The sequence below is a fragment of the Nerophis ophidion genome, linkage group LG25 (assembly GCF_033978795.1).
Source record: "Nerophis ophidion isolate RoL-2023_Sa linkage group LG25, RoL_Noph_v1.0, whole genome shotgun sequence".
Classification (NCBI taxonomy): domain Eukaryota; kingdom Metazoa; phylum Chordata; class Actinopteri; order Syngnathiformes; family Syngnathidae; genus Nerophis; species Nerophis ophidion.
In genome coordinates, this window is record NC_084635.1 from 13,623,450 (window position 1) to 13,647,438 (window position 23,989).

Sequence of the window (23,989 nt, forward strand, 5' to 3'; positions counted from 1 at the left end):
TTGTAAAAATGTATGTTTCTACATTTGTTGTGTTGGTTCTATTCTATTTAATGTTTAAAGGCCTACTGAAACCCACTACTACCAACCACGCAGTCTGATAGTTTATATATCAATGATGAAATATTAACATTGCAACACATGCCAATACGGCCGGTTTAGTTTACTGGCTGCCACTATTCCGGTCAGCACAGATGTAAGCAATCAGCTGCTCCTGTTGTGGCTAGCAGCAGATGGCGGCAGACTGATGCAGTATCGACGCAAAATACCTTATGTCATTGTAAATGATCCCACTCAACGAATAAAATAAAGAAACCGTAAGATGCAAAGACTTAAGTCAACATGACCATCATCTTTGTAGTTAAATTCCATGGAGCGCCCACTAATGGTTGACGGCTGGATGTGCACCCTGAACTCCATTGTAAAAATGTATGTTTCTACATTTGTTGTGTTGGTTCTATTCTATTTAATGTTTAAAGGCCTACTGAAACCCACTACTACCAACCACGCAGTCTGATAGTTTATATATCAATGATGAAATATTAACATTGCAACACATGCAAATACGGCCTTTTTAGTTTACTACATTACAATTTTAAATTTCCCGCGGCCTAGCTCGGTTGGTAGAGTGGCCGTGTCAGCAACTTGAGGGTTGCATGTTCGATTCCCGCTTGTGCCATCACAGTTACTGCTGTTGTGTCCTTGGGCAAGACACTTTACCCACCTGCTCCCAGTGCCACCCACACTGGTTTAAATGTAACTCAGATATTGGGTGTCACTATGTAAAGAGCTTTGAGTCACTTGAGAAAAGCGCTACATAAATATAATTCACTTCACTTCTGTTTCCTGTTGAAAACGTCACGGAATTATGACGCGTATGATGACGCGTGTTTGTGACGTCATTGGTTGGAGGGGACATTCTAGCCCAGCACCACACACAGCTAAAAGTCATCTCTTTTCATCGCATAATTACACAGTATTTTGGACTTCTGTGTTGCTCAATCTTTTGCAATTTGTTCAATTAATAATGGAGAAGTCAAGGTAGAAAGGTGGAGGTGGGAAGCTTTTAGCCTTTAGCCACACAAACACACGGTGTTTCCTTGTTTAAAATTCCCGGAGGTGAAGCTTTACTATGGATCAGAGCGGTCAGGCGAAGATGGATCCCGACTACATGTCAAACGGCAGTTTTCGGTAAGAAAATTGTGGAAAAAAGTCGCCTCTTACCGGAGATCAGCGAAACTTCTGTAGTGCTGCAGCTGCCATGACTTCCCTCAGAGACTTAGGCGTCAACACACCAGTGGACACACCCCTCCGATTATCAGGTACTATTTAACTCACTAAAACACTAGCAACACAATAGAAAGATAAAGGATTTCCCAGAATTATCCTAGTAAATGTGTCTAATTACATCTGAATCGCTCCCAATGCAATCGTCTTTTTTTTTCTTTTCTAGTCCATCACTCTAAATTTCCTCATCCACGAATCTTTCATCCTCGCTCAAATTAATGGGAAAATCGTCGCTTTCTCGGTCCGAATCGCTCTCGCTGCTTGTGACTATGATTGTAAACAATGTGAGGATGTGAGGAGCCCTTTAACCCGTGACGTCACGCGCACATCGTCTGCTACTTCCGGTAAAGGCAAGGCTTTTTTTATTAGCGACCAAAAGTTGCAAACTTTACCGTCGATGTTCTCTACTAAATCCTTTTAGCAAAAATATGGCAATATTGCGAAATGATCAAGTATGACACATAGAATGGACCTGCTATTCCCGTTTAAATAAGAAAATCTCATTTCAAAAGCCTTTAAGTCCTCTTTTTTTTGGCAGTTACACTTTTTGTTGTAGTGTTATTCATGTACCTAATGTGTTGCTGTAGCTTGCTTACTTCAGATGCAGTCAGTAGTCATTTGGTTTACTTCCTAAGTTATACTAGTGGTGTTTCTCAAGGTTCCATTTTAGGTCCTCTTTTTTTCATCATTTGGGCTATTCAACTGGTGGCCAGTTCAAAAAACTTTTTGAGAAACTCACTTTTTTGCATAAGATTCTGAAAGCAGGGATTAGAGCAGTGAGGACGGCGGAAAAGATTATCAGGACTCCTCTTCCTCCTATCCAGGAGATCGCAAAAAGCCGCTGCCTGACCAGGGCTCAGAAAATCTGCAAAGACTCCTCCCACCCCCACCAAGGACTGTTTTCACTGTTGGACTCTAGAAAGAGATTCCGCAGCCGCCGAAGCAGAACCTCCAGGTTCTGTAACAGCTTCTTCCCTCAGGCCGTAAGACTCTTGAACGCATCATAATTAAATGATCCCCTCAACTCCCCCCAAAATGGATTAACTCGCTGGAATAAAAAAGACAATATAACATACATCCATAAACCCGCATATGCAAAAGTGCAATATATTTATCTGTAGAGTAATCTATTTATTTATATCTGCACCTTATTGTTTTTTTTTCATCCTGCACTACCAAGAGCTAATGCAACAAAAAATGTTGTTCTTATTTGTACTGTAAAGTTCAAATGTGAATGACAATAAAAAGGAAGTCTAAAGTCTAGAGCAGGGATTCTTAAACATTTATTTAAGGGGAACTGCACTTTTTTTTTTATTTTGCCTCAGGACAGGGGGATTACAAAAATAAATACTCATTAAATATATGAAATATAATGAAAATATTTTAAATGTTTCTGGTGAAAAATACATTTACATATAATCAGGTTATGCTAAAATAAATACATTCTAACTCAGTGGTTGTCAACCTTTTTTTCAGGGATGTACCCCCTGTGAAAATTGTTTTAATTCAAGTACCCCTTTATCAGAGCAAAGCATTTTTGGTTGAAAAAAAGAGATAAAGAAGTAAAATACAGTGCTATGTCATCAGTTTCTGATTTATTAAATTGTATAACAGTACAAAATATATATGAGCATATATATGATCCCTATTTATACCAAAATGGATACATGGATGACACATCAACATGGATGATACATCAGAGGATTGGGATAATGTCATGTGGTCAGATGAAACCAAAATAGAACTTTTTGGTATAAACTTAACTCGTCGAATTTGGAGGAAGAAGAATACTGAGTTCCATCCCAAGAACACCAAACCTACTGTGAGGCATGGGGGTGGAAACATCACGCATTGGGGCTGTTTTTCTGCTAAGGGGACAGGACGATTGATCCGTGTTAAGGAAAGACTGAATGGGGCCATGTATCGTGAGATTTTGAGCCAAGACCTCCTTCCATCAGTGAGAGCCTTGAATGGTTGACCAAATACTTATTTTCCACCATAATTTACAAATAAATTCTTTAAAATTCCTACAATGTGAATTCCTGGATTTTTTTTTCACATTCTGTCTCTCACAGTTAAAGTACCTATGATGAAAATTACAGACCTCTGTCATCATTTTAAGTGGGAGAACTTGCACAATCGGTGGCTGACTAAATACTTTTTTGCCCCACATATATATATATATATATATATATATATATATATACATATATATATATATATATATATATATATATATATATATATACATATATATATATATATATATATATATATGTATGTGTGGGAAAAATCACAAGACTACTTCATCTCTACGGAACTGTTCTGTAGAGATGAAGTAGTCTTGTGATTTTTTTCCACACATACATATTGCACTCTACCATGGTATCGAGCACTATTCTCTGGATAAGCCATCCCTCCATCCCATCCATTTTCTACCGCTTATTCCCTTTTGGGGTCGCGGGGGGCGCTGGCGCCTATCTCAGCTACAATCGGGCGAAAGGTGGGGTACACCCTGGCCACCTCATCGCAGGGCCAACACAGATAGACAGACAACATTCACACTCACACTCACATACTAGGGCCAATTTAGTGTTGCCAATCAACCTATCCCCAGGTGCATGTCTTTGGAAGTGGGAGGAAGCCGGAGTACCCGGAGGGAACCCACGCATTCACGGGGAGAACATGCAAACTCCACACAGAAAGATCCCGAGCCTGGATTTGAACCCAGGACTGCAGGACCTTCGTATTGTGAGGCAGATGCACTAACCCCTCTGCCACCGTGAACCTGGATAATCCAATATATATATATATATATATATATATATATATATATATATATATATATATATATATATATATATATATATATATATAATCCAATATATATATATATATATATATATATATATATATATATATATACACATATATATATATATATATACACACATATATACATATATATATACATATACAGTATATATATATGCTTCTTGAATAACCTGTCAACAAAAGTACATTAAAATATAGCTTCACCACTTTAGTCACAATTTTAGTTTAGTTTAGTTTCAGACCTCTTCTGTTTGAGATTCTCATGACTGCCTCAAGTGTTGGAAAAGTGTATTACAAGTGAGTACCGCTGCGACCTGGACCTATGTTTAAGAAACACTGCACAAGTGTGCAGTCTTAGAGATGACAGCTTTTTTGAGGTCGGCCCTTAAATAACAGCAGAGTGTTCCTGTAACTCTGACAAAATAACTAAATCAAAATCAATTGCCTACAGTCACAGATGCTGGTTCTCTGGAACATAAAAAAAAATAAGACCAAAAATGAAGGGAGAAGTCCGGACACCCCGGTCTATATAGCGTTCTGGAAACGTGGCCCCCAAAACAATTTAGTGCAGAAAAGTTAACTATGGTGACAACCAGTGCATGCGAATTTACCTTAAAGCTGTACTTGACGTTGTAGCCTGATTGCCGGATGCGCACGGTCTCCAGCATACCTGTGTAGCGCAGCTGCCTCAGCACCAGGTTGTCATTAAACCGCAAGGGCAGCTGTGAAGGGAATGTGGAAGAAAGGGAAACCGAGGGAAATGACAAAAGAGGGAGCAACAGGAGGGGGAAGAGAAAAAAGAACAGGAAATGATCAACAACAGCTCTGGAGGAGTCCCATACTTCAAGGGGAATGAAAAAAAAAAATGCTTTGGAAAAAAACTAAAGCAAAACAATCAACATGGCCGCTGTCCAAGTTGTCCATGCTGTACCTTCTCAGCATTGGAACGGATGCACTTGACAAAATAAGGCTCCGACTGACCCAGGGTCTCCATGAGCTTATTGAGAGAGGCCTGCAGAACGGGACACAAAAATAGAACGTGAAAATGAAACCTAAAACACAGTAAAATCTTTCCCATTTAACAAGCAGTAGTCATTGCCAGGGCCAGGGGGGACTTTGTTATAGTACAGTGGTACCAGGGTCTTTGTGCACAGTGGTAGCCCCAAATAAGGAGCTTTTTGAGATAAGAGCTGTCGCTTCACTGATTGTTATGCTTTAAATGGCAAACAAAAATATGAGTTACAAGCATCTCTGCCATTACATGGCGTAGCAAGATTGGCCCACGTATGAGACTTTCAAAAAATCTGGTCTCACTCGCTAGGATGAGCTTATATCAAGAGATCGTCATGACTTTGTTTTCTGTCAGGCTGGCCCCTGACAGTTTGTTTGTGTTCTAGTTTTTTCCTATGTGTGTAGTATTTCAGCGCTCTTATTTTGTTGGTTTCCTGTCTTTCTCCCTGAGCACTGTTTTTCCCTCAGCTGCGGCTGATTGGCACCTGGCCACACCTGGTGTCAATCAGCCCGCTCCTATTTGAACTTGTTTAGTCCTCCAGTCGAGTCGTTGCTACATGTCATGTATTGTCGCTCCTCTCGTGTCGTGTCGTATCCTTGCAGCGTAGCGGTAAGCTATATTTATATGCTTTAAATGGCAAACAAAAATATGAGTTACAAGCATCTCAGCCGTTACATGGCGTAGCAAGATTGGCCCACGTATGAGACTTTCAAAAAATCTGGTCTCACTCGCTAGGATGAGCTTATATCAAGCGATCGACATGACTTTGTTTTCTGTCAGGCTGGCCCCTGACAGTTTGTTTGTGTTCTATTTTTTTCCTGTGTGTGTAGTATTTCCTGTCAGCGCGCTTATTTCGTTGGTTTCCTGTCTTTCTCCCTGAGCGCAGTTTTTCCCTCAGCTGCGGCTGATTGGCACCTGGCCACACCTGGTGTCAATCAGCCCGCTCCTATTTGAACTTGTTTAGTCCTTCAGTCGAGTCGTTGCTACATGTCATGTATTGTCGCTCCTGTCGTGTCGTGTCGTATCCTTGCAGCGTAGCGGTAAGCTATATTTTGTTAGATGTTTGTAGCTCACTGTTTTTTGTTCCCTGCTTCCAATTTGTCTTTATACAACAAGTAACGACTTCTGTTCCCGGTTCTGTTTATGCTAGCCTCCATGCTAAGTCCTATTTGTTTTTGCTCCCTTCCATGCTAAGCTCCTTTTTTATTTTCTAGCTCCCATGCTAGCTCCCTTAGTTTGTAATCCGCCTTGTGCGCGCTTTTGGTTGTACCCCTTTGATTTGTTCTTGTTGTAATATTTTAATTAAATCATGTTTTCCTGTTCAATGCCTGCCTCCGTCTCTGCATCTTGGGGTTGGTCACAAACTAACTTTGACAGTTTTCCAAACATGTGATCGACAAAAGTTGATGTGAAGAACAGAGCTGAGAGGAACAAGTGGATGATATTCTTTGAACGATATCGTCAAAAACTTGGCGACACACCTAGTCTGCACCATACTGAAGCAGATTAAGCCAATAACGCTGACGAAGAATGTTAAAATAATATCCAAACGGCTGATATTTATTAAGGAAAACATTGAAGAGCTGCTTATGGTGTGTTTGACGGAGAAGCAGAATGTAAGAGATACCGTAGACGTCTACTCTCTCAGGTAAATTTGTACATTATTACATTACTCCATAAAACTACTTTAGTTGTTAGTACTACATTCTATTGTATTGTTTTTACGCAGTATTTATTAGTGCTGTCCCGATACCAATATTTTGGTACCGGTACCAAAATGATTTCGATACTTTGATACTTTTCTAAATAAAGGGGACCAAAAAAACGTGCATTATCGGCTTTATTTTAACAAAAACATCCTAAAATGAAATCTTGAAACATATGTTTCTTATTGCAAGTTTGTCCTTAAATACAAAAGTGAACATACAAGAAAACTTATCTTTTATTAGTAGGTAAGCAAACAAAGTCTCCTAATTAAGCTGCTGACACATACAGTAATATTGTGTCATTTATCATTCTATTATTTTGTCAAAATTATAAAGGACAAGGGGTAGAAAATGAATTATTAATCTACTTGTTCATTTACTGTTAATATCTGCTTACTTTCTCTTTTAACATGTTATATCAACACTTCTGTAAAAATGGAATCATCATTTATTCTTCTGTTGTTTGCATACTTTGAATTAGTTTTGGATGATACCACAAACCGGTACTTTTCAGAGGCAGTATAGTACCAAACATAATTCATTAGTATCGCGGTACTATACTCATACCGGTATACCGTACAACCCAAGTATTTATTATCGAACAGTTTTTCTTTATAAATAGCATGTTATATGTTAAAATTGTAGCCAAGCAACAATAAATTGATTTCAATTCATTTCAATGGAAGACGAAGACTTGAGATACAAGTGTTGTGAGTTAAGCGCTTAATCAGAGAACCACTTAAACTGGTAGGTTTAGGTAGTGTTATGATGTCTCATTTATCGTAAAACCAAACTTTGCGCGTAACAAACTAATCTGTTAGTCCGCATTTCATTCCGTGAAACCGATTTCCAAAACAAATACATTGAATTAATATTGAAAATAAGATATTCTCCATCTCATTAAAGGGGAACATTATCACCAGACCTATGTAAGCGTCAATATATACCTTGATGTTGCAGAAAAAAGACCATATATTTTTTTAACCGATTTCCGAACTCTAAATGGGTGAATTTTGGCAAATTAAACGCCTTTCTGTTTATCGCTCTTTTTGCGATGACGTCAGAACGTGACGTCGCCGAGGTAACACAGCCGCCATTTTCATTTTCACACATTAAAAACACCGGGTCTCAGCTCTGTTATTTTCCGTTTTTTCGACTATTTTTTGGAACTTTGGAGACATCATGCCTCGTCGGTGTGTTGTCGGAGGGTGTAACAACACTAACAGGGAGGGATTCAAGTTGCACCACTGGCCCGAAGATGCGTAAGTGTCTGCCGCCAGACCCCCATTGAATGTGCCAGAGTGTCTCCACATTTTACCGGCGATGACAGACATGGCACAGAGATGTATGGATAACCTGCAGATGCATTTGCAACGATAAAGTCAACGAAATCACAAAGGTGAGTTTTGTTGATGTTGACTTATGTGCTAATCAGACATATTTGGTTGCGGCGTGACTGCCAGCTTATTGCTGCTAACATGCTACGCTAATCGACGCTAACATGCTATTTACCGGCGGTGGTAAAGCAGACATGGCACAGAAATGTATGGATAACCTGGAGATGCATTTGCAACTATAAAGTCAACAAATTCACAAAGGTGAGTTTTGTTGATGTTGACTGCCAGCTAATCGATGCTAACATGCTATGCTAATCGATGCTAACATGCTATTTACCGGCGGTGCTAAAGCAGACATGGCACCGAGATGTATGGATAACCTGCAGATGCATTTGCAACTATATTACGTTTACTTCCACCCACATTTAATGAAAAAAAACACTTACCAATCGAAGGAGTTAAGTTGCTTCAGTGTCACGAGATGCAAAAGTCCAGATCGTTTGGTCCGCACATTTTACCGGCGATGCTAACGCAGCTATTCGGCCATGCTATGGCTATGAATAGCGTCAATAGCTTTTCGCTCAATAGCTTCAGTTTCTTCTTCAATACTTTCATACTCCAACCATCGTTTCAATACATGCGTAATCTGTTGAATCGCTTAAGTCGCTGAAATCCGAGTCTGAATCCGAGCTAATGTCGCTATATCTTGCTGTGGTATTCGCCGTTGTTTGTTTACATTGGCAGCACTGTATGACGTCACAGGGAAATGGATAGTCGCATCGCAAATAGCGAAAATCAAGCACTTTAAAGCTTTTTTTTAGGGATATTCGGGGACCGGTAAAATTTTTAAAAAAATTGCAAAAAATACAACAAGCCACAGGGAACTGATTTTTATTGTTTTTAACCCTTTTGAAATTGTGATAATGTTCCCCTTTAAGTAAATTAAAAATGGATGTAACAATATATGAGGAGAACTGATATATTTAGAACACACTAATACAAACTGAGTACAAATTGAGAACATGAAATGGACATATTTGTTTGTAATTGCTATGAAGTGGAATTGGGGTGGAATTAGATTTAACTTGCTTCTTCCTACTCCTTTTTGGACATGGAAAGAAAAAAAGGAAACTACCGTATTTCCTTGAATTGCCGCCGGGGCGCTAATTAATTTAAAAGCTCTTCTCACTCCTGCGCTTACCAAAGGCATGCGGTAAAAGTAAGCATGCGCTAATTATTTTAAAACCTCTTCTCACTCCGGCACTTACCAAAGGCATGCAGTAAAAATTTGAGTGTGATGTAAGCTTGGACCTTAAATCCTACTGAATAGCTCTTAATCTTCTCCCCTTTATGCGATTTCAAATGACCGGTATTGAAATCAGCCTCCTCCATTTTGAAAATGAGGACAGGGGGAAGTGTCACTCGTGACGTCACGAGTTTGACCAAGCGGTAATAATAAGCATGCGCTAATTATTTTGCGAAGCGAGTTTGACCCGGCAGTAATTCAAGGCAGGCGCATACTATATGGCCTGCGGCAATTCAAGGAAATACGGTATATGCAACATTTGTGAGGTAACATACTGACACTGTATACAAAATTGAAATAAACTCCAATTAACCAACAAACCAACAAATAATCCCACATATTGTTTACACAGTCTCTGTGTATTTTTTTAAAAAATGCATTACAACTGCGAAATAATCCATCCTGGTACCAAAAGAGTTTCAAGTGCTAGCACTTTGATACAAAGATAACCACTATTGAACTCAAGAAAGAACTGTGAGTCAATCTTTACCAACAAAGGTGCTCAATAAAGGTCAAAGTGATGTTAAATGTTCATTATCCATTTCATTTGTCATGTGTATGTATTTTATATAAGTCTTCTGTATTAAAAAAAGGATTTGTGTTGATATTTCTAGATGTCTGTAACAGATTAATTTAATTTAGATTAATTCTTATGGAAAAAATTGGATTGGTTTCTGTAGTATTCGGTCTTCTGCTGATATTTTGGGACGGATTACTAAATAAAACTGAGGTACTATTTTAAAGTCGTCCCTTGACTAGCGGGTTTCAAAATGTGCGGTTTCACTCTGTCGTGGATGTTTTTAATAGTTTTTTTAAAAAACATTTTTTATGTAATTAAGTATTTTCAAGCATAAAAATGGCTAAATCATGGGTGTCAAACTCTGGCCCGCGGGCCAAATATGGCCCGCAGTGTAAATTAATTTGGCCCTTGAGGCAATATCAAATTAACATTAGTACTGGCCCGCCGGTATTATACAGCCGCATTCACCGCTAATACTCATACTTGCCAACCCTCCCGATTTTCCCGGGAGACTCCCGAAGTTCAGTGCCCCTCTCGAGTATCTCCCGAGGAAACCATTCTCCCGTATTTCAACCGATTTCCACCCGGACAACAATATTGGGGGCGTGCCTTAAAGGCCCTGCCTTAAAGCGTTCTCTACAACCTGTCGTCACGTCTGCTTTTCCTCCATACAAACAGCGTACCGGTCTAATCACATAATATATGCGTCTTTTAAACACACATGAGTGAATGAAAGGCATACTTGGTCAACAACCATACAGGTCACACTAAGGGTGGCCGTATAAACAACTTTAACACTGTTACAAATATGCGCCGCACTGTGGACCCACACACCACAAGAATGACAAACACATTTCGGGAGAACATCCGCACCGTAACACAACATGAACAAAATACCCAGAACCCCTTGCAGCATTAACTCTTCCGGGACGCTACAATATACACCCTCCGCTACCACCACTATTAAGATTTTGCACTGTTAAGTTATATAAGTGTTGCTTTTTCCATATTTAGTGTTAAAGCAAATCAGCTAAGCAAACTGAGCAATAATTAACGTTTTATTTGTGCACTTTCTCTTGCTACTTCAAGACTTGAATGCTTAATTCATTCATAATTGTTATTTTATTTTCAAATTTATTTTTAGCCTGTGAAAAAAGTTTATTTTTATATTTACCTGAGAAGGCTGCAAATAGAAAAGAGGCATTCAATTTTTATTTAAATTTTATTTGATACGCCATTGAATTTTTTATTATTATTATTATTATTACCTGGGGATAGGTTGATTGGCAACACTAAATTGGCCCTAGTGTGTGAATGTGAGTGTGAATGTTGTCTGTCTATCTGTGTTGGCCCTGCGATGAGGTGGCGACTTGTCCAGGGTGTACCCTGCCTTCCGCCCGATTGTAGCTGAGATAGGCGCCAGCGCCCCCCGCGACCCCGAAAGGGAATAGGCGGTAGGAAATGGATGGATGGATTATTATTTGAAACTGGAGTTTGCATGTCACTATAAAGTTATATAAGGCTTGCTTGTTCAATATTCAATGCAAAACTTTTTTGGGTTCCTATTAAAAGGTTAATTTGTTCAACCTTGGCCCGCCGCTTTGTTCAGTTTTAAATTTTGGCCCACTCTGTATTTGAGTTTGACACCCCTGAGCTAAATGGACTAAAAATGTCAACATTACATTAGTTTGGCCACTAGCTAAGACCATGGCTCCTAAATTCAATCCAGTATATTGTCTTATTTTCTAATATTATCCCCAATAGGGGACAAGCGGTAGAAAATGGATTAATGGATGTCTACTACCGTATTTCCTTGAATTACCGCCGGGTATATAGTATGCACCTGCCTAGAATTACTGCAGGGTCAAACTCTTTTTGCAAAATAATTAGCGCATGGTTAGCATTACCGCCGGCTCAGGATTAACGCCGGGTCAAACTCGTTTCGCAAAATATTATTTTTATTAGCGCTTGTCTAGAATTTCCGCCGGGTCAAACTCGTCACGTCACGAGTGACACTTCACCTGTCATCATTTTCAAAATGGAGGAGGCTGATTTCGATAATTTCAAATCGCATAAAGGGAAGAAGATTAAGAGCTATTCAGTAGGATTTAAAGTCCAAGCTATTGAATATGCTAAAAAGAACATTAAGCAGCTATGTTTTATTAATATACCGTAGCTGCGTGTGTCAAATATGAGTCATTAAATGACTCCCGCCTCCTAGTGATCCTTCTTGCGACTACTCGGCTGCAGAAGAAGTGACAACAAGCACCAAGAGTGAGCACCAATTGTTTATTTTTTACTCTCGCTTGCACTTTTAACATGGAGGATTACATATCTAAAATAAGAGTTTTCTAAACGGGACTTTCAATCAAAGCAGAAGGTAATAAAGGAAGCTCTCCATCGAGACAGGGAAACTTTTAAAACTGAAGAAAGATAAGGAAGACTTCTTTAACAAGTTATCGATGCTTTTGATCAGAAGGAGCTGCGCATGGACCCAATTTATAAGTAAAGGTAAGACCATAATAACGTTTTTTTTTAATTAAATGTACTTTTCATGATGGTACCCTTACATCACACTCAAATTTATAAGCGCAGGCCTAAATTTACCACATGCCTTTGGTAAGCGCCGGAGTGAGAAGAGGTTTTAAAATAATTAGCACATGCTTGCCTTAACTGGATGCCTTTGGTAAACGCAGGAGTGAGAAGAGGTTTTAAATTAATTAGCACCCCGGTGGCAATTCAAGGAAATATGGTATATTGGGTTAAACACGTGTAAAAGTAACTATGCTGGTGTTATTTCAGGTCTAGAGGGCTTTCATAATGTTAAAAACTGCACTAAGAAAATCGTAAACACTTGATTTTTGCTCAAACTATGAACACATTCGATTTATAATTACTACTTTCGACTTTGCAGAAATTAATTCACCATGGTCAGGCCTGGAACCAATTAACTGCAATAAACAAGAGTTTACAAAGGTGTGCATCGTATAGTTTTGTCCATGTGTCACGATGGTGAAACGGTGAAAAGAGCACATACTGTAAGCATGTGGCTCGTGTGCCCTTTCCATGCACAGTTACTTATTACTCTGTTATTACTACGTGTGTGTGTGTCAGCTGTAGGAGGAATTCAGCCTCCTCCATGGGAGATTAAAGCAATCGGAGCTGCACAGGATGTGGGAAGTGAAGTCATCCACACACTGGGGCCAGCAGCTCTCATTGCAATTGCTACCAACAACCAAGACTCACGTAAAAGCCAGAAAGTCAGCAGTTTGTGCTTGTTTTTTTTTTGGTGTTTCTTTTTCTTTTTTTTTAGCTGAGAATGTCCCTGAAGTTGTATAACTTAAAACTTAGGCACAAGTTTTGGGGACAAAAATCCAGGTTGAGCCCATGTCAGTAATGACATCACGTTGCATGGGTTCAGCACAGTGAAGACTGGAAGCCGGGATTGTTAACTAATTGGGTGTTGGACTCATTCTGTGACAGGCATCTGGTAAAAAATACATTAAAATAATGAAATGTATGATGTCTGACTTTTCATTTTCTAAAGTAAAACTGGGCAATATTTTAGTCATCTTCCTCCTTGGTTAAATATCTGATATTTATGGCCCTTTTGGTGCAATTTTGATACAGTACAGGCCAAAATGTTGTACACATCGTCTCATTCAATGTGTTTTCTTTATTTTCGTGACTATTTAAATTGTAGATTGTCACTGAAGGCATCAAAACTATGACACTAGCGAAGTGAAAACCATTTCAGGTGACTATCTCTTAAAGCTCATCGAGAGAATGCCAAGAGTGTGCAAAGCAGTAATCGGAGCAAAGGGTGGCTAGAAACTAGAATATAAAACATGTTTTCAGTTATTTCACCTTTTTTGTTAAGCACATAACTCCACATGTGTTCATTCATAGTTTTGATGCCTTCAGTGACAATGTACAATGTAAATAGTCATGAAATTAAAGAAAACGCATTGAATGAGAAGGTGTGTCCAAAACTTTGGCCTGTACTATATATATATATATATATATATATATATATATATATATATATATATATATATATATATATATGTCTTGATTGGATTATCCAGAGAATAGTGCTCGATACCGTGGTAGAGCGCAATATTTATGTGGGAAAAATCACAAGACTACTTCATCTCTACAGAACTGTTTCATGAGGGGTTCCCTCAATCATCAGGAGATGATGATTGAGGGAACCCCTCATGAAACAGTTCTGTAGAGATGAAGTAGTCTTGTGATTTTTCCCACACCTACATATATATATACATACATAAATATATATATATACATACATATATATACACATACATATATGCATATATATATACATATACACACATATATATGTATATATATACACATATTTACATACACATATATACACCTATATATACACACACATATATATACACACATATATACACACACACATATATACACATATATACACACACACATATATACACATATATACACACACACACATATATATATACACACACACACACACACACACATATATATATATATGTTTATATGTATATACCATATTTCCTTGAATTGCCGCAGGACATATAGTATGCGCCTGCCTTGAATTACTGCCGGGTCAAACTCGCTTCCCAAAATAATTAGCGCATGCTTAGTATTACCGCCTGGTCAAACCCGTGACGTCACGAGTGACACTTCCCCTGTACACATTTTCTAAATGGAGGAGGCTGATTTCAATACCGGTTATTTGAAATCGCATAAAGGGAAGAAGATTAAGCGCTATTCAGTAGGATTTAAGGTCTAAGCTTACATCACACTCAAATTTTTACTGCATACCTTTGGTAAGTGCCGGAGTGAGAAGAGGTTTTAAAATAATTAGCGCATGCGCCAGCGCCCCCCGCGACCCCAAAAGGGAATAAGCGGTGGAAAAATGGATGGATGGATGCTTACTTTTACCGCATGCCTTTGGTAAGCGCAGGAGTGAGAAGAGGTTTTAAATCAATTAGCGCCCCGGCGGCAATTCAAGGAAATACGGTATATATAAACCTATTCATTCATTCACTCATTCATACATACATACCTCACTTGTGATTAACCTGTGATTAATCATGATTAAGTTTTAAGCTCCCTGACCACTTCTCAATTTCACTTCATGTTAATTATGAAAATATTTGTTCACAATAGTGGTTAACTTGTTTTTTTTTCCACTTTTCACTTAAAAACATTGTCTGTAAAGATGATAAAAGGTTTAATATCAGAGAACGTTTGGCTCTGGAAGGGATCAATTCAATTTCCACTACTTCCGAGAGGAGCCTGACCCCCTCCTGTCTTCATTACAGGTTTTTATGATCCCACACAGAGCAACTTTTTTAAAGGGTGTGTAAATGAAAAGAACCTCACTTTCTCAGCAAATTATTTGTTTCATTTGGTGTAACTTGTAAAGCCCGTCTGAAACAAACAAACCCTCCCATCATACATTTCCTCTACTTAAATTTGCAGACATGATTTCATTCAGCTCAGATTTGGAGGTGGGTGTGTGAGCGTCAAAATGGATTACACACTAAATGAGGAAAAAACAGGCATAGAAAATAAAGGGGTGACTTCACCCATCGCCCACATTAAGGAGACACACACCCTGTTTTTGTCATATTCACAGTTTGAGGGAGATTCCACAATGACATAAATCCTGCAAAACAGTACACTTTACGCACTACTACAGGCTCTTTGAGTATTTTTATGTGTGTGTTTCTGACCTGAAACTGGGCACTGATACTGGGTGGTTTCTTCTTCTTGTGGAGATGAAGCAGCGACTTGGTGATACGGTCATGAAGCGTCAGATTGCTGAGGTACTTCAGTGACTTGACATTCAGTAAGTGCTGCAGATAATAACCAAGACATGGCGGTGTTTACCAACACAGCCTAACATTGTACATAAACATTGCAAAAAACAAAACAAGTCTTCTTTACCTTTGGAAGAAGTGGCTTGGCTTTGTAGTTTTTGTTCCTCCTGTTTATAAAAGAAACAGATAACAAAAACACTGACGTAGTATTCATGAAAAGACAGCGATTCACTGGTAGGGCTGCAGGATTAATCAAAGTTTAATAACGAGGGTGATTATCAGCGATATTAGCATTTAAAAAGAAGGTTTGGCTGCATATCAAATCAAGCACTTTCACAGCTGCGGCTCGTCTTGAAGCCCCGTGAAGCGAGCGCCGCCCACGCCAGGGGCTATTTTGTATTACTTATATTCTTCCGTCGTGTGTCAACATTTCTTGCCAGTGTTCCGGTGAATCATGCTCCCCATTGGAGTTCATGCACTCCCTGCACTCCACCGCCATAACCACAACACCAGGGGGAGCTCCACAAACCACGTTAAACCCAGATTTCGATCTAACAAAGGTCTTAACTCATTCTCTTTCTATGCCACATCAATGTGGAATGCACTCCCAACAGGTATAAAAGTAAGTGCATCTCTATCCTCCTTCTAAACCGCTCCTTCAAAAGCGCTCTAAAACAACACCTCCAGGCAACTTCAACACTTTACTAATACCCTCCTCCATTCACATCCCATCTCCCCGGATTATAAACAACTCATATGTACTTCTAATGTATATACTTGTTCTTATGCTATGTGAACTCACTATGTTCTCTGCTGGCTGTACATATCCTACTAAATAAGACCTACACTGTTTCAATGTCCACATTTCTCTGTTGATGCAATTGTTGATGACTGAAGTGCTGATATCAACCAAAGCTCCTCATCCCACCCCCCGGATTGTAAATAATGTAAATAATTCAATGTACATACTATGATGATTAACTTGTGTGATGACTGTATTATGTTGATAGTATATATTTGTACCATGAATTGATTAACGTGGACCCCGACTTAAACAAGTTGAAAAACTTATTCGGGTGTTACCATTTAGTGGTCAATTGTACGGAATATGTACTGAACTGTGCAATCTACTAATAAAAGTATCAATCAATCAATCAATGCATTTATGCACGTGTATGAACCCAGGAATGCGGAAATGTAATTGCACATTGAAGGAATTTTTCACAGGGGTACAATCAATACACTTAATAATTTAATGTGCATGTTCTACACCCCAAACAATTAAATCAGGGTTTCCCACAGCGCTTTGTTGTTAAGGCGGCCGCTATAACAACAAAGAGCCACCGCCTAAACTAAAGCCTCAAAAAAAAAAAATAAATAAATAAATTGGCCTGTAAATTAAGCATGATGAGTTAACATGTGGCCCCACTTCAAACTCTTTTTCAAACGCTTATTTACAGTAAGTCATTAATTTGACTTAGTCATTATTTGGTCTTAGTAAGTCAATATTTACTAAGTCAAAATAATGACATACTTAGTATCTCAAGTAACTACGACTGTTTTGTGTTTTATTTTTAATTTACGGAAAAAATATTGAGATGTATATCGTATATTGCCACTCAGCATACGGAGCGGAAAACACAACCAAAAATTGTAGGCTTCTTCACGCGACGAAGCCGGCCTACTTCACCACAGTCTGTAGTCTATTGCCCCCACAGGCTGTGGTGAGATGGAGACGTGATGGTGGCAACAGGCCAAATTACACTGTTCCTTATACCCACCCAGCCCCAACTCCGTCCACCCACCTGTCCCGGGCGGCGCCCCCTTAACCCTGGAGAGACACCACCTTAACTAACAAATTTTCTGGGGGAAACACTGAAAATGCATGATTAGGTCAAGCAAGCGTCTCCAATTGATGACGCTCGAGCCACCCACTCAACTTACCTGCTCAGTGGCCTTGTGTTTGGAGTGTCCGCCCTGAGACCGTAATGTCGGGAGTTCGAACCCGGGCCGAGTCATACCAAAGACTATAAAAATGGGACCCCTGCTTGGCATTCAGCATCAAGGGCTGGAATTGGGGGTTAAATCACCAAAATGATTCCCGAGCGTGGCCACCGCTGCCGCTGCTGCTCACTGCTCCCCTCACCTCCCAGGGGGTGAACATGGGGATGGGTCAAATGCAGAAAGTAATTTCACCACAGCTAGTGTGTGTGTGTGTGTGTGTGTGTGTGTGTGTGTGTGTGTGTGTGTGACTATCGTTGGGACATTAAATTTTAACTTTAAGGTGGCGTTTTTTTAGGGCCAAACATGGATAAATAGAGCACAAGATGCCATGTTTTCCTTTTCCGCCTGTTTAAATATGAATCAATAAATGGATTACTTTACAATTTAAATGCCAACTTCATGTTCACGCAACCCGCAAACGATAATGCACAAGTGTCAAACTCAAGGCCCGGAGCTGCCAATCATTCAAAATAGCCTGCCAAATCCTTTTTGTGGTCAGCCACATCCTTTCTGGTGACCTGCTTTGTATTGCATGTTTAACACTTTACCTTCCCTTTATTTCAAAAATCCTCGAAAAAATTGTTGCGGAGCAGTTTAATGAACACTTAGCGTGTAACAATCTATGTGAAACCTTTCAATCCGGTTTCAGGGCAAATCACTCCACGGAGACAGCCCTCGTAAAAATGACTAATGATCTATTGCTAACGATGGATTCTGATGCGTCATCTATGTTGCTGCTCCTCGATCTTAGCGCTGCTTTCGATACCGTCGATCATAATATTTTATTAGAACGTATCAAAACACGAATTGGTATGTCAGACTCAGCCCTGTCTTGGTTTAACTCTTATCTTACTGATAGGATGCAGTGTGTCTCCCATAACAGTGTGACCTCGGGCTGATCCGCCTCCGCTTGGGATGGTTTCCTGCTGGCTCCGCTGTGAACGGGACTCTCGCTGCTGTGTTGGATCCGCTTTGGACTGGACTCTCGCGACTGTGTTGGATCCATTATGGATTGAACTTTCACAGTATCATGTTAGACCCGCTCGACATCCATTGCTTTCCTTCTCTCTAAGGTTCTCATAGTCATTATTGTCACCGACGTCCCACTGGATCATTATTGTCACCGATGTCCCACTGGGTGTGAGTTTTCCTTGCCCTTATGTGGGCCTACCGAGGATGTCGTGGTGGTTTGTGCAGCCCTTTGAGACACTAGTGATTTAGGGCTATATAAGTAAACATTGATTGATTGGTTGAATATTATCTGGTCATGCAACAAGTTGTGGTCTAAGCATTTTTTTTAATCAAAAATAAATACCTAACAATCCACTTGTTACCTCTAATTACGATTTCAGAGCAAGTTATCCATCAACCTTGTTATGTTCAAGTCAACGACAGGCAGGAAGCACCATGCAAGTAAGATGAATCTTTTTTACTTCACAAACAAAGTCATGCAACTGGGAAGTCGAAACATAGCCTAAGCACATTTAAAAACCCTTGGTATAGCAGAGAATACAAACATGAAAAACACAGACTGTCATGTAGGGTGGACATTGGACCCGTGACTTTAGGCGGCGTGACACCGATATATAAAGGAAAGTGATAGGTGGGGGCAGCACCCCAAATTATTGCCGAAACCGCTGTCTAATAATTACCGCACCCAGCAACAAGAAAGTATACAAAAGGAAAAACTGCTGAAACAGAAATAGACTCAAACATAGAACAACAAACATAAAACAAGATGGGACCTGACTGACAGGTCACGACAAATAAAACATAAAAAAACATTAGGTGTGTCAAAAAAATGTTTTTGAATGAATTGGGCTTTAAAATCGCTTAAATTTGTTTTTAAATCAATTCTGAAAAAACTATTATTATTTTTTTTTTTTTTTAAATATATATATATCATATACAGTACTGGCCAAAAGTTTGGACACACCATCCATCCATCCATCTATCCATTTTCTAGCGCTAATTCCCTTTGGGGTCGCTGGTGCCTATCTCAGCTACAATCGGGCAGAAGGTGGGGTACATCCTGGACAAGTCGCCACCTCATCGCAAGGCCAACACAGATAGACAGACAACATTCACACTCACATTCACACACTAGGGCCCATTTAGTGTTGCCAATCAACCTATCCCCAGGTGCATGTCTTTGGAAGTGGGAGGAAGCCGGAGTACCCGGAGGGAACCCACGCAGTCACTGGGAGAACATGAAAACTCCACACAGAAAAATCCCAAGCCCGGGATTGAACCCTGACTACTCAGAAACTTCGTATTGTGAGGCAGACGCACTAACCCCTCTGCCACCGTGAAGCCCGTTTGGACACACCATCTCATTCAATGCGTTTTCTTTATTTTCAAGACTATTTACATTGTAGATTGTCACATCAAAACTATGAATGTGGAGTAATGGATTTAACAAAAAAAGGTGAAACAACTGAAAACATGTTTTATATTGTAGTTTCTTCAAAATAGGCACCCTTTGCTTTGGTTACTTTTTTTGCACACTCTTGGCATTCTCTCGATGAGCTTCAAGAGGTAGTCACCTGAAATGGTTTCACTTCACAGGTGTACTTGAAGCTCATTGAGAGAATGCCAAGAGTGTGCAAAGCAGTAATCAGAGCAAAGGTTGGCTGTTTTGAAGGAACTAGAATATAAAACATTTCAGTTATTTCACCTTTTTTTGTTAAACATAACTCCACATTCACAGTTTTGATGTCTTCAGTGACAATCTACAATTTAAATAGTCATGAAAATAACTCAGGCAAATCATAATGTTGATGTAGATGCTCATATCTGCTGTACATATTTACTTTACTTGCCTTGTTTGTATTTGACTTTAATAAATGTTTGGCTAAAACTGTCCGAAACAAAACCATCCATCCATCCATTTTCTCCCGCTTGTCCCATTTGGCGTTGCGAGAGCCTATCTCACTTGCATTCGGGCGGAAGGCGGTGTACACCCTGGACAAGTCGCCACCTCATCACAGGGCCAATACAGATAGATCCATAATAATTAAAATGATGTCCAAACAAAACCAGTTTTCTTTTAAATAATATATAACATATTCACCGCAGCTTTTAATGTATTTTATGGAGGAATGCAGTTAATCATATAACTGACACCAATGTTATTTAAATTTTTTTTATTTTGAATCAAAAATCGTTTTGAATCTAGAAACCATTCTGAATCTAATACAGTGGGGCAAAAAAGTATTTAGTCAGCCACCGATTGTGCAAGTTCTCCCACTTAAAATGATGACAGAGGTTTGTAATTTTCATCATAGGTACACTTCAACTGTGAGAGACAGAATGAAAAAAAAATTTAGGAATTCACATTGTAGGAATTTTAAAGAATTTATTTGTAATTTATGGTGGAAAATAAGTATTTGGTCAACCATTCAAAGCTCTCACTGATGGAAGGAGGTTTTGGCTCAAAATCTCACGATACATGGCCCCATTCATTCTTTCCTTAACACGGATCAATCGTCCTGTCCCCTTGGTAGAAAAACAGCCCCAAAGCATGATGTTTCCACCCCCATGCTTCACAGTAGGTATGGTGTTCATGGGATGCAACTCAGTATTCTTTTTCCTCCAAATACGACGAAGTGAGTTTATACCAAAAAGTTCTATTTTGGTTTCATTTGACCACATGACATTCTCCCAATCCTCTGCTGTATCATCCATGTATCCATTTTGGTATAAACTCAACTCGTCGTGTTTGGAGGAAGAAAAATACTGAATACCATCCCAGGAACACCATACCTACTGTGAAAGCAAGGGGGTGGAAACATCACGCTTTGGGGCTGTTTTTCTGCTAAGGGGACAGGACGATTGATCCGTGTTAAGGAAAGAATGAATGGGGCCATGTATCGTGAGATTTTGAGCCAAAACCTCCTTCCATCAGTGAGAGCTTTGAATGGTTGACCAAATACTTATTTTCCACCATAATTTACAAATAAATTCTTCAAAATTCCTACAATGTGAATTCCTGGATTTTTTTCCCATATTCTGTCTCTCACAGTTGATGTGTACCTATGATGAAAACTACAAACCTCTGTCATCATTTTAAGTGGAAGAACTTGCACAATCAGTGGCTGACTAATTACTTTTTTGCCCCACTGTAGGTTCCCACTAGAATCAAATTGAATCGTGTGGTGCACAAAAACTAGGTTGACTTTGCAAATTGTGTAACAGTGGTATTATTCACTATATTCACTGCTACAAACAGACACGTGAGGGCAGCCATAAACTAGTTTGACACCCCTGGCATAATGAATAATCATTATCATTAATTGTGATTTTAATGTAATAAGAGTGATTATTCTTTTGACCATGAACAGAATAAAGAAGGAGTGTGTGTGCTTACATCAGGATGTCATGGGCTCGCTCTAGAAGTTTGCTGCTGGCGGAGTTGAGAAAGACGCCATCTTCGTCAGCCGTGGAGCTGCTGGATGATAAGCGGCGCTGACGCCCAACACGCCCGTTCCAGCCAGGGCTTGGTGAACCCCTATCGAAAAAAACATGCACACATATCCTATCATTTTTGTTTTTAACATATTGACATGATTTAATGCTTTGCACCAAGCCAGAGTTGATGCAAGGCCGGGCTACAATATTAGATACACGGGCACAGTCCGTGATACACTGAGACCTTTTAAAAAACTCCACAACGCTCAGTTTTGATTAACATTGTCAGAAATGTATTAATCGATCAAGGAGAAAATATTAAACAGCCTTAGTGTGATACAATGGGCACATTTCACAGAGCACCAAGCAGATTATACGAATTCTCCCAACAACAACAGCAGCATTGAAGGCACGTTCTGTGTTTGCTGCCACTTTGGGATAAACGATGATCCAGAACATTTTTTGAGCCTGAATATACAGAGGATGAGCTACAAGTTTTATATATATTTTTTTTAAAGGCCTACTGAAATGAGATTTTCTTATTCAAACGGGGATAGCAGGTCCATTCTATTTGTCATACTTGATCATTTTACGATATTGCCATATTTTTGCAGAAAGGATTTAGTAGAGAACATCGACGATAAAGTTCGCAACTTTTGGTCGCTAATAAAAAAGCCTTGCCTCTACCGGAAATAGCGTGACGTCACGGGTTGTGGCGCTCCTCACATCCTCACATTGTTTATAATAATAGCCACCAGCAGCAAGAGCGATTCGGACAGAGAAAGCGTAGATTTCCCCATTAATTTGAGCGAGGATGAAAGATTCGTAAATGAGTATAGTGAGAGTGAAGGACTAGAGAAAAAAAAAAAAAAGGGTGAGGGCAGTGGGAGCGATTCAGATGTTTTTAGACACATTAATTAGGATAATTCTGGAAGATCCCTTATCTGCTTATTGTGTTACTAGTGTTTTAGTGAGATTATATGGTACCTGAAAGTCGGAGGGGTGTGGTGACCGCTAGTGTCTCCGGTGGGAAGAGGCAAGAGAGTACGCAGCTGCAGGAGGACGCAAGCTCCGCTCATGTCTACGGTAAGAGCCGACTTATTACCACAATTTTCTCACCGAAACCTGCCAGTTGACATGTGGTCGGGAACCGCTCTGTTCCATAGTAAAGCTTCACCTTTGGGAATGTAAACAAGGAAACACCTGCTGTGTTTGTGTTACTAAAGGCGGCCGCAATACACCGGTTCCCACCTACATCTTTCTTCTTTGACGTCTCCATTATTAATTGAACAAATTGCAAAAGATTCAGCAACACAGATGTCCAGAATACTGTGTAATTATGCGATTAAAGCAGACTACTTATAGCTTGGATCGGGCTGGAAAAAAATGTCCGCTACAACCCGAGACGTCACGCGCACCGACGTTTTCAACAGGATACTTTGCGCGAAATTTAACATTGCAATTTAGTAAACTAAAAAGGCCGTATTGGCATGTGTTGCAATGTTAATATTTCATCATTGATATATAAATGATCAGACTGCATGGTCGGTAGTAGTGGGTTTCAGTAGGCCTTTAAGTCTCATATAGGGATTGGTAATGACGGGCAAAATTCACCCAAAAAAGTGTTTTTCCTTTTACAAGACCATATTTTCCTTAGTAAAAATCTGTGTTTATGTTCAATTAGTTTCTTTTTCGCTGGTCACGTACCGTATTTTTCGGACTATAAGTC

The 23,989-nt window shown here is 39.4% G+C and overlaps 1 protein-coding gene across 1 annotated transcript in view; it reads right to left on the minus strand.

Moving 5' to 3' along the window:
- Window positions 1–23,989, minus strand: part of myo9aa (myosin IXAa) — a 328,362-nt gene that overhangs the window by 71,999 nt on the left and 232,374 nt on the right. Inside the window, exons 17-21 of the mRNA XM_061887012.1 lie at window positions 22,220–22,360; window positions 15,974–16,013; window positions 15,760–15,882; window positions 5,051–5,131; window positions 4,731–4,841 (exon numbers count right to left, since the gene is read on the minus strand). Coding sequence (XP_061742996.1) covers window positions 4,731–4,841; window positions 5,051–5,131; window positions 15,760–15,882; window positions 15,974–16,013; window positions 22,220–22,360 — 496 coding nt within the window. The remainder of the gene's footprint in view (window positions 1–4,730; window positions 4,842–5,050; window positions 5,132–15,759; window positions 15,883–15,973; window positions 16,014–22,219; window positions 22,361–23,989) is intronic.